This window comes from Tinamus guttatus, unplaced genomic scaffold (genome assembly GCF_059628265.1).
Source record: "Tinamus guttatus ecotype Peru unplaced genomic scaffold, ASM5962826v1 Tinamus_guttatus_pri_ptg000866l, whole genome shotgun sequence".
NCBI classification, from domain to species: Eukaryota; Metazoa; Chordata; class Aves; order Tinamiformes; family Tinamidae; genus Tinamus; species Tinamus guttatus.
In genome coordinates this window covers 91,147-103,821 of record NW_028289400.1, presented here as the reverse complement: position 1 = coordinate 103,821, position 12,675 = coordinate 91,147, and the positions used below count along the sequence as shown (strand labels likewise).

General features: G+C 52.9%; 2 protein-coding genes, 2 non-coding genes and 1 pseudogene across 5 annotated transcripts; 2 read left to right on the top strand and 3 right to left on the bottom strand.

The window, feature by feature from the left end:
- Window positions 1–26: 26 nt before the first annotated feature.
- Window positions 27–97, bottom strand: TRNAG-CCC (transfer RNA glycine (anticodon CCC)). The gene has a single exon. It is a non-coding gene; the product is annotated as a tRNA-Gly (tRNA).
- Window positions 98–217: 120 nt separating this feature from the next.
- On the top strand, window positions 218–4,270 carry PCYOX1 (prenylcysteine oxidase 1). Its single transcript, XM_088537779.1, has 6 exons — window positions 218–320; window positions 401–607; window positions 1,069–1,243; window positions 2,417–2,628; window positions 2,984–3,136; window positions 3,497–4,270. The coding sequence occupies exons 1-6, from the start codon at window positions 218–220 to the stop codon at window positions 4,153–4,155; spliced, it is 1,509 nt and encodes a 502-aa protein (XP_088393905.1). The 3' UTR covers window positions 4,156–4,270.
- A 1,403-nt stretch (window positions 4,271–5,673) lies between these two features.
- TRNAG-CCC (transfer RNA glycine (anticodon CCC)) lies at window positions 5,674–5,744 on the bottom strand. Its single transcript has one exon. It is a non-coding gene; the product is annotated as a tRNA-Gly (tRNA).
- Window positions 5,745–5,847: 103 nt separating this feature from the next.
- On the top strand, window positions 5,848–8,989 carry LOC104571457 (prenylcysteine oxidase 1 pseudogene; annotated as a pseudogene). The gene is made up of 3 exons (XR_015914092.1): window positions 5,848–5,944; window positions 6,025–6,231; window positions 8,773–8,989. The product of XR_015914092.1 is annotated as a prenylcysteine oxidase 1 pseudogene (transcript).
- Window positions 8,990–10,874: 1,885 nt separating this feature from the next.
- On the bottom strand, window positions 10,875–12,199 carry SNRPG (small nuclear ribonucleoprotein polypeptide G). The gene is made up of 4 exons (XM_088537773.1): window positions 12,083–12,199; window positions 11,879–11,901; window positions 11,462–11,586; window positions 10,875–11,107 (listed from the first exon to the last, which is right to left on the bottom strand). The coding sequence occupies exons 1-4, from the start codon at window positions 12,112–12,114 to the stop codon at window positions 11,057–11,059; spliced, it is 231 nt and encodes a 76-aa protein (XP_088393899.1). The 5' UTR covers window positions 12,115–12,199; the 3' UTR covers window positions 10,875–11,056.
- Between the last annotated feature and the right edge of the window lie 476 nt (window positions 12,200–12,675).

Here is a 12,675-nt window from a genome sequence, read left to right as displayed (position 1 = left end):
TTGAGAGAGCAAAAGAAAATACTAGGTGCGCCGCCCGGGAATCGAACCCGGGTCGCAAGAATGGGAATCTTGCATGATACCACTACACCAGCGGCGCGCGGCAAAGCCCCGCCCGCCGCAAGCCCATGAGCGCCCGCCAGGGCGGGCTCCGCCCCCGGCCCGGCTCGGCTCGGCTCGGCCCGGCCCGGCCCGGCCCAGTGCGACCCGGAGCGCAGCCATGCGGCCCGAGCCTCTCCTCCTCCTCCTCCTCCTCCTGGCCGTGCTGTGCCCGCGGGCCGCGGGCCGCCGCCAGGAGCAGCGCCCGGCCCCGAGCAGGATCGGTAGGTTGTGCGTGGCCCGCGGGAGCCGCGCGTGGGCTCCCCCCGCGCGCCCGCCGCTCAGCGCTCCGCTCTGCCCGCAGCCGTGCTCGGCGGCGGCATCGGCGGCACGGCCGCGGCCTATTTCCTGCGGCAGCGCTTCGGACGCTCCGTCCTCATCGACGTCTTCGAGCGCGGGGACGTGGGCGGCCGCCTGGCCACGGTCAGCGTGGAGGGACAACACTACGAGGCCGGCGGCTCCGTCATCCACCCGCTCAACCTGCACATGAAGCACTTCGTCAAGGAGCTCGGTGAGTGCCCCCAAAAATGGTGCAATCTGCCCCCATGCTGTGCACACTTTTTCTGGTTCAGGCGATCTCCCTTTCTCTCTGGTGCATGTTAAAAAGCAGAAATTCTTGCTGAGTGTTGCCCCTTGCTGATGGTGGCTCCTGCAGCACAAACCCTGCACCCTCCTGTCCCCGCACCAGCGCGGATGCCCGGGACAAGGGTGAGCTCCTGTTGCTATCGGCAAGTTATAGACTGGCATCCAGGTAACCCTGTTCAGAAGGATCAGAAGTCGCTGCAAATCATTGTTTGCCTCTGTTCCAAAATCCCATTTCCCCCTTATCTCAGGGGCAAACTCTCATCCCTTCATTCAGAATTACTGCCCTTATCAAACCCCCCTGGCACAGCCTAGATTAACTCAAAGTACAACAGATTTGCTGAAAAATATTTACCTTCTACGGTGTATTACTTTTTTTCCTGCCTCCAGGCCTCGAAGTTGCCCCAAGCTACAACAGCCTGTTGGGTGTTTATAACGGAGAGGAGTTTGTGTTTGAGGAGAGCAGCTGGTATATAATTAACATCCTCAAACGTCTCTGGCACTACGGCCTCAACCCCCTGCGCCTGAACATGTGGGTTGAGGACATCTTGGACAAGTTTATGCGGTAAGAGAGGCAGGTTTGTTGTAAGAGAGCCACGTTTGATTGAAACCCATGGAGCATGGGGATAAACGAGAGGAATTGGAGATGCGTGTGCGATTGCAGGGCCATAATCTCATTGCAGTTACTGAGACATGGTGGGACAGCTGTCATGACTGGAACGTGGCCATGGGTGGCTTTAGGCTTTTCAGGAAGGACAGGCAAGGAAGGCGAGGTGGCGGAGTTGCTCTTTACATGAGAGGGCAGCTGGAATGTGAGGCCTCTTCAGGGAGCTCCTTGGAGGAATCCCCTGGGCCAGGGTCCTAGAAGGAAAGGGGCTCCAGGAGAGTTGGCTAATATTCAAGCACTATTTTCTCCAAGCTCAGGATCGGTGCGTTCCTACAAGAAAGAAGTTGAGCAAGGGGGACAAGACTTGCACGAGGGCACAGAGTGCACCCTGAGCAAGTTTGTGGATGCTACCAAACTGAGTGGAGTGGGCGACACTCCTGAGGGATGCGCTGCCATTCAGAGGGACCTAGACAGGACGGAGAGTTGGGCAGAGAGGAACCTCATGAGGTTCAACAAGGACAAGTGCAGGCTCCTGCACCTGGGGAGGAATGACCCCAGGCACCTGCACAGATTAGGGGACAACCTCCTAGAAAGCAGCTCCGCAGAGAGGGCTTTGGGAGTCCTGGTCAACCATGAGGCAGCCCTGTGCCCTCGTGGCCAAGAAGGCCAATGGGATCCTGGCCTGTACCAGGAGGAATGTTGCCAACAGTTTGACGGAGGGGATCCTTCCCCTCTACTCAACTCTGGTGAGGCCGCACCTGGAGTTTTGGGTGCAGTTCTGGGCTCCCCAGGACAAGAGGGACGTGGAGCTTCTCGAGACGGTCCATCCAGCATAGAGCAACAAAGATGATCAAGGGACTGGAGCATCTATGTTATGAGGAAAGGCTAAGTGAGCAGGGCCTGTTTAGCCTGGAGAAAATAAGATAGAGGGGATCCTATCAATATATACAAGTGCCCGAGGAGCGAATGTAAAGAGGATGGGGCCAAACTCTTCTTGCTGGCAGCCAGTGACAGGAACAAAGATAATCAACTAGCATTTGAAACTTATAATCTTATCAAGTTGAGGGGCTTGCCTAGTGCATGTGTTGTTCTGCAACTGCCCTGAATGTGTTTCCTTGTTTCTGGCCCAAGAATCTATCGCTACCAGACGCACGACTATACCTTCAGCAGTAACGAGCGCTTACTTCATGCCCTTGGAGGGAATGACTTTGCCCAGATGGTGAACCAAACCCTTGATGAATCCATGCAGAAAGCCGGCTTCTCCCATAAGTTCATAAATGAAGTGATTTGTCCAGTCATGAGAGTCAATTATGGGCAAGGAGTCAACACGAATGCTTTTGTAGGTGAGTGTTGAAGAGTGTCTCCCCCTTGCATGGTGAAACATGTAGGCATCTGTCCTAGGGACCCTGTGGCACATGTGTTTGCTGGGGTTCTTGCTCCCAGAGCTTGGGCAGACCTTGGCAGCAGCCTGGTTGCTCCCTTTGGCCAAAGTCTCTCCTGCTGCTGCTCAGCAGGGCCCTCCCTTGCTGGGTTACTCTGACCAACAACTGGTGGCCGCTGTGGCCTGGTGAGCCCTGTGCTCAAGCAAGCTGCATATCCCAGTGGAGTATTTCCCCCTAACTTCCCATTCCTGTTCCAAGTGCTCCCCTACAGAATGGCACTGCACAAGCACGTTTAATGGTCTTGCTTTCCTCGTAGGTTTTATTTCGCTGACAGGGGTGGCACCTGGCGTTTGGGGCGTCAAGGGAGGAAATAAACTTGTCTGCAATGGCCTTATCTATGCTGCCAAAGCACAGCTTATTTCTGGCACAGTTCTGTCCATAGAGCCAAAACAAAGACCTGATCCTGCAGGTGAGTTGTCTTCACTTTCTGATGGGGTGGGGAAGAGTGGTCAGCTCTTGGGATACTTTAGTCAGTTGGGAGCTAGAGCAAAGCAGTGACAGCTCCCTGAGTCCATCCCTAGCCCAGGGTTGTTTTATTTAGTCTCTTAAATTGAAAGCTGGGCTCCGTTCAAGGTCTTAGATGCTTAGTCAGCTAAACTTGTATTATTTGTACGTTCTTGTGAGCTCAAGCATTTTCAAGTAGCCTGAATGGAATGGAATTAGAAACAAAGAAACAAACAACAAGAAAAAAAACAGTGTTAGGATGAACAGGAATTCGTGCAGCAGAAGACTGGTCTGAGCTCTCTCCCCTCTTGTTTTTTCTCCCTAGGGGGCACACGGAATCTGTACTACGTCACTTACAACTCTACATCGGGACAGTCAGCAGAAATGTATGATATTGTTGTCATTGCAACCCCACTAAACCACAAAATGTCCAACATCACCTTTAGGAACTTCAACCCTCCTATCCCAGAGTTCTCAAACCCTTACCTCAAGAGTATAGTGACATTCGTGCATGGGCGCTTAAATGCTTCCTTCTTTGGCTACCACGACCCCTCTGCCTTTCATTTGAGTGCCATCTTCACTACAGAGAACCCCAAACTGTTCTTCAACGGCATGGGGGTGGTATCTCCTGTTGAAGGCAGACCCAGCGAAGAAAAGCTGCCCTTGCAATCAGCTGTCTGGAGGGTGTTTTCAAAGGAACCACTCACCAAGGAGCAGCTTAACTTGCTTTTCTCTTCCTATGACTCTGTTAAAGAGAAGAAGTGGCTGGCCTACCCCCACTACAGCCCCCCTGAGAAATGCCCACCCGTGATCCTCCACGACAGGATATACTACCTCAACGGCATCGAGTGCGCTGCCAGTGAGATGGAGATGAGTGCCATAGCAGCCAAAAACGCAGCGCTGCTTGCTTACCACCAGTGGTATGGGAACACGGACAAGATCGACCAGGAAGACTTGCATGAGAAGCTGAAGACAGAGCTCTGAGCTCCTTGGAACATTCCCCTGGCTTGCCAGGGCATCTGGGCTGCTCTGCTGTGCACCACAACTCCATCCAGAAATACAGATCACCTGCTGTAGCAGTCTAACCTCAGCTAAATCTGATCAAGAGCAACTCTTCCACTGATGAAGAAACACCTAATCACCTCAAGATACACTGGAGAGGAAGCTTTCCCTTATTAATCTAGTCAGCTGGTACCCAACTGAGCTGGTCCTGCCTCATGAAAATTCTTTCATCTATCCCTATGTAAGATTTTTTTAAAAATGAATTTTAAGCACCATCATTGATCCCAAGTGCCCTTCATAATAAAATGACTGCCAAAGTCAGGATCTGTGTCACTGTGATGAACTGAGCCCTACCCTTCTAGAACCTGCCTGCAGCTTTTCCTCTCTGATTTTGTTTCAGTCAGGAAAAGGATTGTCTTTATGTTTCAGTCAGGGAAAGGGGTAAATGTCTTTCCCTCCAGTATTTTCTTCAGAATGTATCAAACAACTTGTCCTTGGTATGGAACTTGGGCAGCGCCAGTCATGGATGCATCCTTAGCTTCCTTCCAGAGCAAATACTGTAACTGTGGGGTGGTGGCTGCCTTCCTTCTGTCCAAGAAGTGCAAGAATTGCCAAAACTGGTGGTAAGTAAGTAAAACTGTGAGATGCTCTTCACTTTCTCAAGCATCAAAACCTACGTTTAGATCTGAAACTCTTGGAGGGCACAAGAGGTTTTAGATAAACTTCCTTGAGAATATTGCACATGCACTGACTGTCTAATATTGCTGTAGTACCTTGAAATACCTTGTCTGGAGATGCAGCAAGCACTGTAGTTTTTTACAAATAAATGCACTTCCTGAAAGTCTGTTGTCTTGAACTACCTGAAGTCTGTTACTCGTGGTGCCTGGTCCCACAGAGCTGTTGGTGGGTGCTCAACCATCCAACTCGGCTGTCCGACTCCTGTGCCCACTCCAGCCTTGTCCAGCAGCGTTCGCAACACAACGCCACCAAGCAGAGGAACGTGTCCCCTGCGCAGAGGGGATTTCTGCAGAACCCTGCACCTTTCAGGCCTTTAACCCACATTTCAGACCTAGGTTGGAAACAAGTTACGTTTAGGTGCGATTCCATCCACCCAAGCCCCTCACGAGAAATGAGATTGCTGAAGTTCAGCTTGTGACAAGGCTCTATGTGGCACAAAAACGTCATTTTAGGGCTTCTGGGAAGAAACACCCCAGGTTGGGTGCATTGCTCGTGGGCAGCCCTGTGGATCACGAAGGCAGCCGGGTTTTGGTAATAATGTGCATGCGAATGAGGCCCCTTCCCCAGCTTGAGCGGTGCCATTAAGTCGCCCCTCTTAGGCTTGTGCTGTGCAGTACCAAGAGTGTCGCTTGCCACCCGCCCCCCTTGGGCATAAACGTGCGGGTCCTGAAAAAAAAAAAAAGAGTGTAAAACATATAGATATGTACAGGAATGAATGAAAAGAGCGGCTTGAGAGAGCAAAAGGAGAAACAAAAAGCGAGGTGCGCCGCCCGGGAATCGAACCCGGGTCGCAAGAATGGGAATCTTGCATGATACCACTACACCAGCGGCGCGCGGCAAACCCCGCCCGCCGCAAGCCCATGAGCGGCGGTAACGCGGGCTCCGCCCCCGGCCCGGCTCGGCTCGGCCCGGCCCAGTGCGACCCGGAGCGCAGCCATGCGGCCCGAGCCTCTCCTCCTCCTCCTCCTGGCCGCGCTGTGCCCGTGGGCCGCGGGCCGCCGCCAGGAGCAGCGCCCGGCCCCGAGCAGGATCGGTAGGTTGTGCGTGGCCCGCGGGAGCCGCGCGTGGGCTCCCCCCGCGCGCCCGCCGCTCAGCGCTCCGCTCTGCCCGCAGCCGTGCTCGGCGGCGGCATCGGCGGCACGGCCGCGGCCTATTTCCTGCGGCAGCGCTTCGGACGCTCCGTCCCCATCGACGTCTTCGAGCGCGGGGACGTGGGCGGCCGCCTGGCCACGGTCAGCGTGGAGGGACAACACTACGAGGCCGGCGGCTCCGTCATCCACCCGCTCAACCTGCACATGAAGCACTTCGTCAAGGAGCTCGGTGCGTGCCCTGCAATGCTTGGCCAATTTCTCCTTTTTCCACCCCTAAAATGGTGCAATCTGCCCCCATCCTGTGCACACTTTTGCTGGTTCAGGCGATCTCCTTTTCTCTCTGGTGCATGTTAAAAAGCAGAAATTCTTGCTGAGTGTTGCCCCTTGCTGATGCTGGCTCCCGCAGCACAAACCCTGCACCCTCCTGACTGCTGCAGGACAAGGGGGAGCTCCTGTAGGGTAACTGGCAGAGCAGGGGCCGGTGGTCTTCAGCCAAAGGCATTTATTAAGTCCAGGGTTTGGGCATTTATACAATCTTCGCACATCTTACCCCACCAATCGTGGAGTGCCACCCACCCAGTGACCAATCCTGGATTTAAGTGATCTCTGCTTCACCAGCACTTCCTCATTCCTAGTTTCGCAATCTTGAACACATGACCTTTAGTAACCTTTTATCCTATGTATTCCCACATCCCCCCCTTTTTTTTGTTTTCTGCCCATTCCAGGATGATAGCAAACGTTGCCAAGTTCACTCAAGGATTATCTTACTGTATTCTCCGTGATCAATCTCCATCAATAGTGGCTGGTAATTCTGGTCTTCATCCTGTGCTTGGTAGGCAGGGAGGATTCTTCAGCATCACCTCCAGCATCCCAGCCAATTCTGTCCTTCTTTAGCACCAAACGTTGCGATGGGGCTGTCTGAGGGATCCTCCTCCTCTTGTGGGGCCGGCCCCTGCGACTCTTCTTCCGATGCAGATGGCCAGGGATGATGAGAGCACCGGTCAGACCCATCTTGCCAGTTCCCACATCAGTTGATCTGGATCTGAACACAAGCATACCCTCGCCCCCACGTTAGCCATGGTGCTGGGCCTACCCATTTCCCCATTCCGGAATCACTAATATCCACGGGCACTTGTGCTGTCTCTGCCGGTCCTCCCAAGTGCCTCACTATTGGGGGCTGCCCTTCAATGGTCCGAGAATTTAATATATGGTTCCCCTTTCTCCTGCTGTACCTTAGAAAAAGGTTGTGTAGCCTCCTGTTCCCCTGCAGGCACATCCTGCAGCTTCAAGAAATATCTCCTGCTCCTGTATCTGCACTGCTGATGGGCATCTGGCCTGGACATTCACTGTCCCGTATTGCCCTTCCCCTAGCAACATTTCTACACCCACTCCTTGCATTTGTGGGTCACGTGCATTATCCAGAGTCTGGAGATTAGCCACATCCCGCACTTCCTGGGCCGTGACCGCCTGTTGCACTGGTGCGTACAACAATCTCATCAGCCGCTTGTAGTCCTGGGGGTACTCACCGACGTTCTTTGCAACAGCCTCATCATAAGGCCAATGTGTAGGGAGCTTTGGGCCCGTAATCCGAGACCGCTTTACGCAGCTCTTTTACCACATTACAATCCGGGGGTCTGTGTTTTGCACCCCCTTTCCCGTCAAACTCGACCGGAAAAGCCGCGCATCCCGTAGCGCCCAAGGTCGACCCCATCTCCCGGTCTCCCTGTTGAAGGGCTTCACGTCTCATGGCTCGCCAGCCTTCATCTCCCTCCTTAGCCCCTTCCCGTGGGGGATCTTGCCTGGTTGGGGGTTTGCTGACTACCACCTCTTGCAATTCATAATCAGGCAGGGCTGATGGAGGGGGTGAAGAATTCCCCGATACCTGTGGGAAACAGTCATCTGGTTGTAGGGGAGTTGGTGTCATGTCCTTAGGTGGCGATGGGCAAGCTGGTGAGGGGTCAGAGAACCCAGTTCTGGTGCATCATCTTAGTGCTTCATACATCTGCTTTAGCAGCAATCCTGCCATTGAGTCCCCGGTCCCATATCACAACTCCAACTCCATCCCAAACCCCCAGGTCACATATTATGCCTAACCAGCTCCACAGACATGGTTCCTCCTGTGGTTACTGACGACATGGCTCTCCCCAGAGCTTCTACACCCTCATGCAATCACACTTAGATGTTGCATCCCATCCATCTTACCCCACGGTTGCAACTTCCTCACAGTCATCCTTCAGGTCCCCGTTCAGGCACCATTTGTAGGGTAATTGACAGAGCATAGGCCAGGGGTCTTCAGCCAAAGGCATTTATTAAGCCCGGGGTTGGGAGGGCATTTATACAACATTCGCATGTCTTAACCCACCAATCCTGGAGCGCCAGCAACCCAGTGACCAATCCTGGATTAAGTGAATCCCCTCTGCTTCACCAGCAGTTCCTCATTCCTAGTTTTGTAATCTTCAACAGGTGACCTTTTTAACCTTTTATCCTATATATTCCCACAAGCTCCTGTTGCTATTGGCAAGTTATAGACTGGCATCCAGGTAACCCTGTTCAGAAGGATCAGAAGTCACTCCAAATCATTCCTTGTCTCTGCTTCAAAACCCCCTTCCCCCTTATCTCAGGGACAAGCTCTCATCCCTTCATTCAGAATTACTGCCCTTATCAAACCCCCCTGGCACAGCCTAGATTAAATCAAAGGACAATAGATTTGCTGAAAAAGATTTACCTTCTACGGCAAAGATCTACCTTCTAATTTTTTTCCTGCCTCTAGGCCTCGACGTTGCTCCAGGCTACAACAGCCTGTTGGGTATTTATAATGGAGAGGAGTTTGTGTTTGAGGAGAGCAGCTGGTATATAATCAACATCCTCAAACTTCTTTGGCACTACGGCCTCAACCCCCTGCGCATGAACATGTGGGTTGAGGACATCTTGGACAAGTTTATGCGGTAAGAGAGGCAGGTTTCTTGACTGGAGGCCAACAAGGTCTCTGGAGAATGTTTGATATGGGATGGTCCATCAACTGGGCACTTTGTTCCTTAAGTAGGATTAAAATTGTGACTGGATACAAAGTATTTCTTTTGCTAGAAAAAGTTAGAGGAAATAATGGCATCAGGTGGGATTCGTCTTTCCCCAAGCGGAAAAGAGGGTCCCTGGTCATGAGCTAGCAGGGCTCACTGAGGAGGCTTTAAACTAGATTTGGGGGTGTGATATACTACCTCAACGGCATCGAGTGCGCTGCCAGTGCCATGGAGATGAGTGCCATAGCAGCCAAAAACGCAGCGCTGCTTGCTTACCACCAGTGGTATGGGAACACGGACAAGATCGACCAGGAAGACTTGCATGAGAAACTGAAGACAGAGCTCTGAGCTCCTTGGAACATTCCTCTGGCTTGCCAGGGCATCCAGGCTGCTCCATCCAGAAATACAGATCACCTGCTGTAGCAACCACAGCTAAATCTGATCAAGAGCAACTCTTCCACTGATGAAGAAACACCTAATCACCTCAAGATACCCTGGAGAGGAAGCTTTCCCTTATTAATCTAGTCAGCTGGTACCCAACTGCCTCATGATAGATTCTTTCATCTATCCCTATGTAAGATTTTTTTTAAAATAAAATTTAAGTACCATTCTTCAGAATGTATCAAACAACTTGTTCTTGGTGTGGAACTTGGGCAGCGCCAGTCATGGATGCATCCTTAGCTTCCTTCCAGAGCAAATACTGTAACTGTGGGGTGGTGGCTGCCTTCCCTCTGTCCAAGAAGTGTGAGAATTGCCCAAACGGGTGGTAAGTAAGCAAAACTGTGAGATGCTCTTCACTTGCTCAAGCATCAAAACCTATGGTTAGATCTGAAACTCTTGGAGGGCACAAGAGGTTTTAGATAAACTTCCTTGGGAATATTGCACATGCACTGACTGTCTAATATTGCTGTACTAGCTTGGAGTACCTTATCTGGAGATGCAGCAAGCACTGTAGTTTTTTTTACAAATAAATGGAATTCCTGAAAGTCTGTTGCCTTGAACTACCTGAAGTCTGTTCCTCGTGGTGCCTGGTCCCACAGAGCTGTTGGTGGGTGCTCAACCATCCAACTCAGTTGTCCGACTCCTGTGCCCACTCCAGCCTTGTCCAGCAGCGTTCTTAACATCCTCTGACTAATACTACACTAACAAAACTAAAGAAGACTTAATGGGATGTAAGTACAAGTGCTGTTAATGCTTCTATGCCAACTTCAGCAGACAAAATGCTCTAAAATGCCCTTTGTGCCAGGGTCGTGGTCCCTTTCTTCGCTGGCTGCAGGGCAAGGTTACGCCTGCTCAGAGCGACCACCTTCCCTCTCCACCCAGCTGCCTTGGTGGCAGAATTGGGAACAAGTCCCTGGGAGCTTTGAGTGCTCCTTCCACTGGGAAATATTAACGCTGCTTGTTCATGCTAAACTGCAGAACAAAAACATGGGCTGAGTCTTGTCTTTGGGTAGCTGGAGGCTGGCTTACGCTCCTGCAGTTCAGTCACAGGCATCGCTGCTGCACAAAGTTCTTGCAATTTTCTGGGCCGGTGTATGAGGTAAGTGAACTCAGTTTAGGACTTTTATAAGCAGCTCACCTCCTTTCGGAATGCTCCAAGGCTTCAGGCTTCCAGGGCACTCCTCATTTGCAGTCAGCGAACTCTGAAAAGCAAGCTCAATCTTTTTGATTCATCACCATCTCATAGATACTGTACACCTCTGCTTCCATCTTCCACCTTCTGGAAGGAAGCAGACCCTTTTTTTAAAAAAAGGAAGTGTTTTAAGGCTCATAAATAATACCACATCCACTGTGCTAGCATCTATAACGTTCCAGCTGTGCTGTTATACAAAAAGGTAGACACAACTCAGTTGAATTATTTAAACCACTACAAAAATTTATTTAACAAAAAATAAGTTTACATGACCATGATGTATGCTTGGTAGAAGATCCAAGCGAGCACCCAGGAGCATATTTAGATCCGTTTGCAGCCCGACATGCTGCACACGCACAGGGGTCACATCACACACACTGTCCCCGAGTGGGTTTCACCACTTTCTATACTCGTTCCAAGGCTTCTAACATAATGATGCTGTTTCCTCGTATTACCTAAAAAGAAAAGTTCACAGCAGTCATGACAAAGAACATGAGCTCTGCAGCACCACAGGTTCCCCCTGCCCTTACTCAAATTTGTCTTCCTAGAAGTCTGCCCAGTACACGATGCTCCCCACAACATGAAATTAATTCTACAACAGGGAACATGAACTGCAATAACCGGAACCATAACGGACTGAGGTGAGCAAATACATCAGATCACATTACAATAAGTTTACATTTTGCTTACATTACAGCAACACATCAACCTCTTAAAACTCAGCTCCTTTCAACGCACATATTAGTGGTGAAAGCCACGGTGCCCTTAAGCCATTTGCTTCAGCCCAGCTGGTCCAAACGAGCACCTACCACCATCCCTATGTTGTTCTGCTGGCCTCCCGACGCCATCTCCACGCACTCATCTATGACGAGGTTCATGAAGGGATCGAATCCTCGCAGTATCCCCTGGACGTGCCGGCCACCATTTAGCTTCACTGCGAGAAATTCAGTAAATGTGAAGAACGGGACCACTGACCGTGGCATTTGATGTGATTTTTTTTTTTAATGGGAATAGCTTCGAAAGCGCATACTGCCACAATAGTCACAAGCATAGAGAGCATAGCGCCTTAACAGTCTGTATAATGAGGAACACGACAATGAAAATAGTGCAGAAAACATTTAAAATTCTTTAAAAGTGGCGATTTTGGTATAAAAAGTGACACCGAAGTAACACACAGGCACAGCTCGGTCTCGTTAGTGTATCCCCCCCTCGCTCCCCGGACTCACGTGACAGCTTCTTGTCCATGAACCTGCAACGACACCGGGGGAGCGGGTCAGCGCGGCGGCCTCAGCCCGCCGCCATGACACCCCCCGCCCGCACGGCACGCCGGGAAAGAACCCGTTGGGGAATAACGGTCGCCCGGACAGGCTGGTCCCCCCAACCCCTCCGGACCCCTCCGCACCCCGCAGCGCCCCGCGGCCGCCACCCACTTCTTGAGCTCGGGCGGGTGCGCTTTGCTCATGGCGTCTCCTCAGCGCGGCGCCGCCGTCCCCTCCGCCGCTCCCGCCGCCTCCGTCGTACGTCACCGCGCCGGCGTCTGACGTCACCGCGCTGCCTCCTTCCCGCCCCCGGCCGCGGCGCCAACCAATGGCGGCCGCGCCTCCCTTACCGCATTCCTCCGAAAGGAGGCGCATGCCGTGCAGCGAAACGCCGCGGGAGGACCCGCGGCGGCCCGCGGAAGGGCAGGGGAAGGGGCGGAAGGGCAGGGGAAGGGGCGGCCGCCCGGAGCACCCCGATGGCCGCCGGGGCCCGGAGGCGGCGGCACCGGTTTGGGGATGAGGCGTGCGCGGATACGCGGGACAATACGGCCCGGCGAGGGCGCGCCACGTGCGGCCGCGCGCGCTGCTGCCCGCGGCGGCACGAGCGCCCCGCGCACGTGCAGGGAGCGACCCGTGCCGGGGCCACCCCGCACCGGTACCGAGGTCACCCCGCACCGGGGTCACCCCGCATCGGTACCGAGGTCACCCCGCACCGGGGCCATCCCGCATCGGTACCGGGGCCACCCCGCACCGGGGCCACCCCG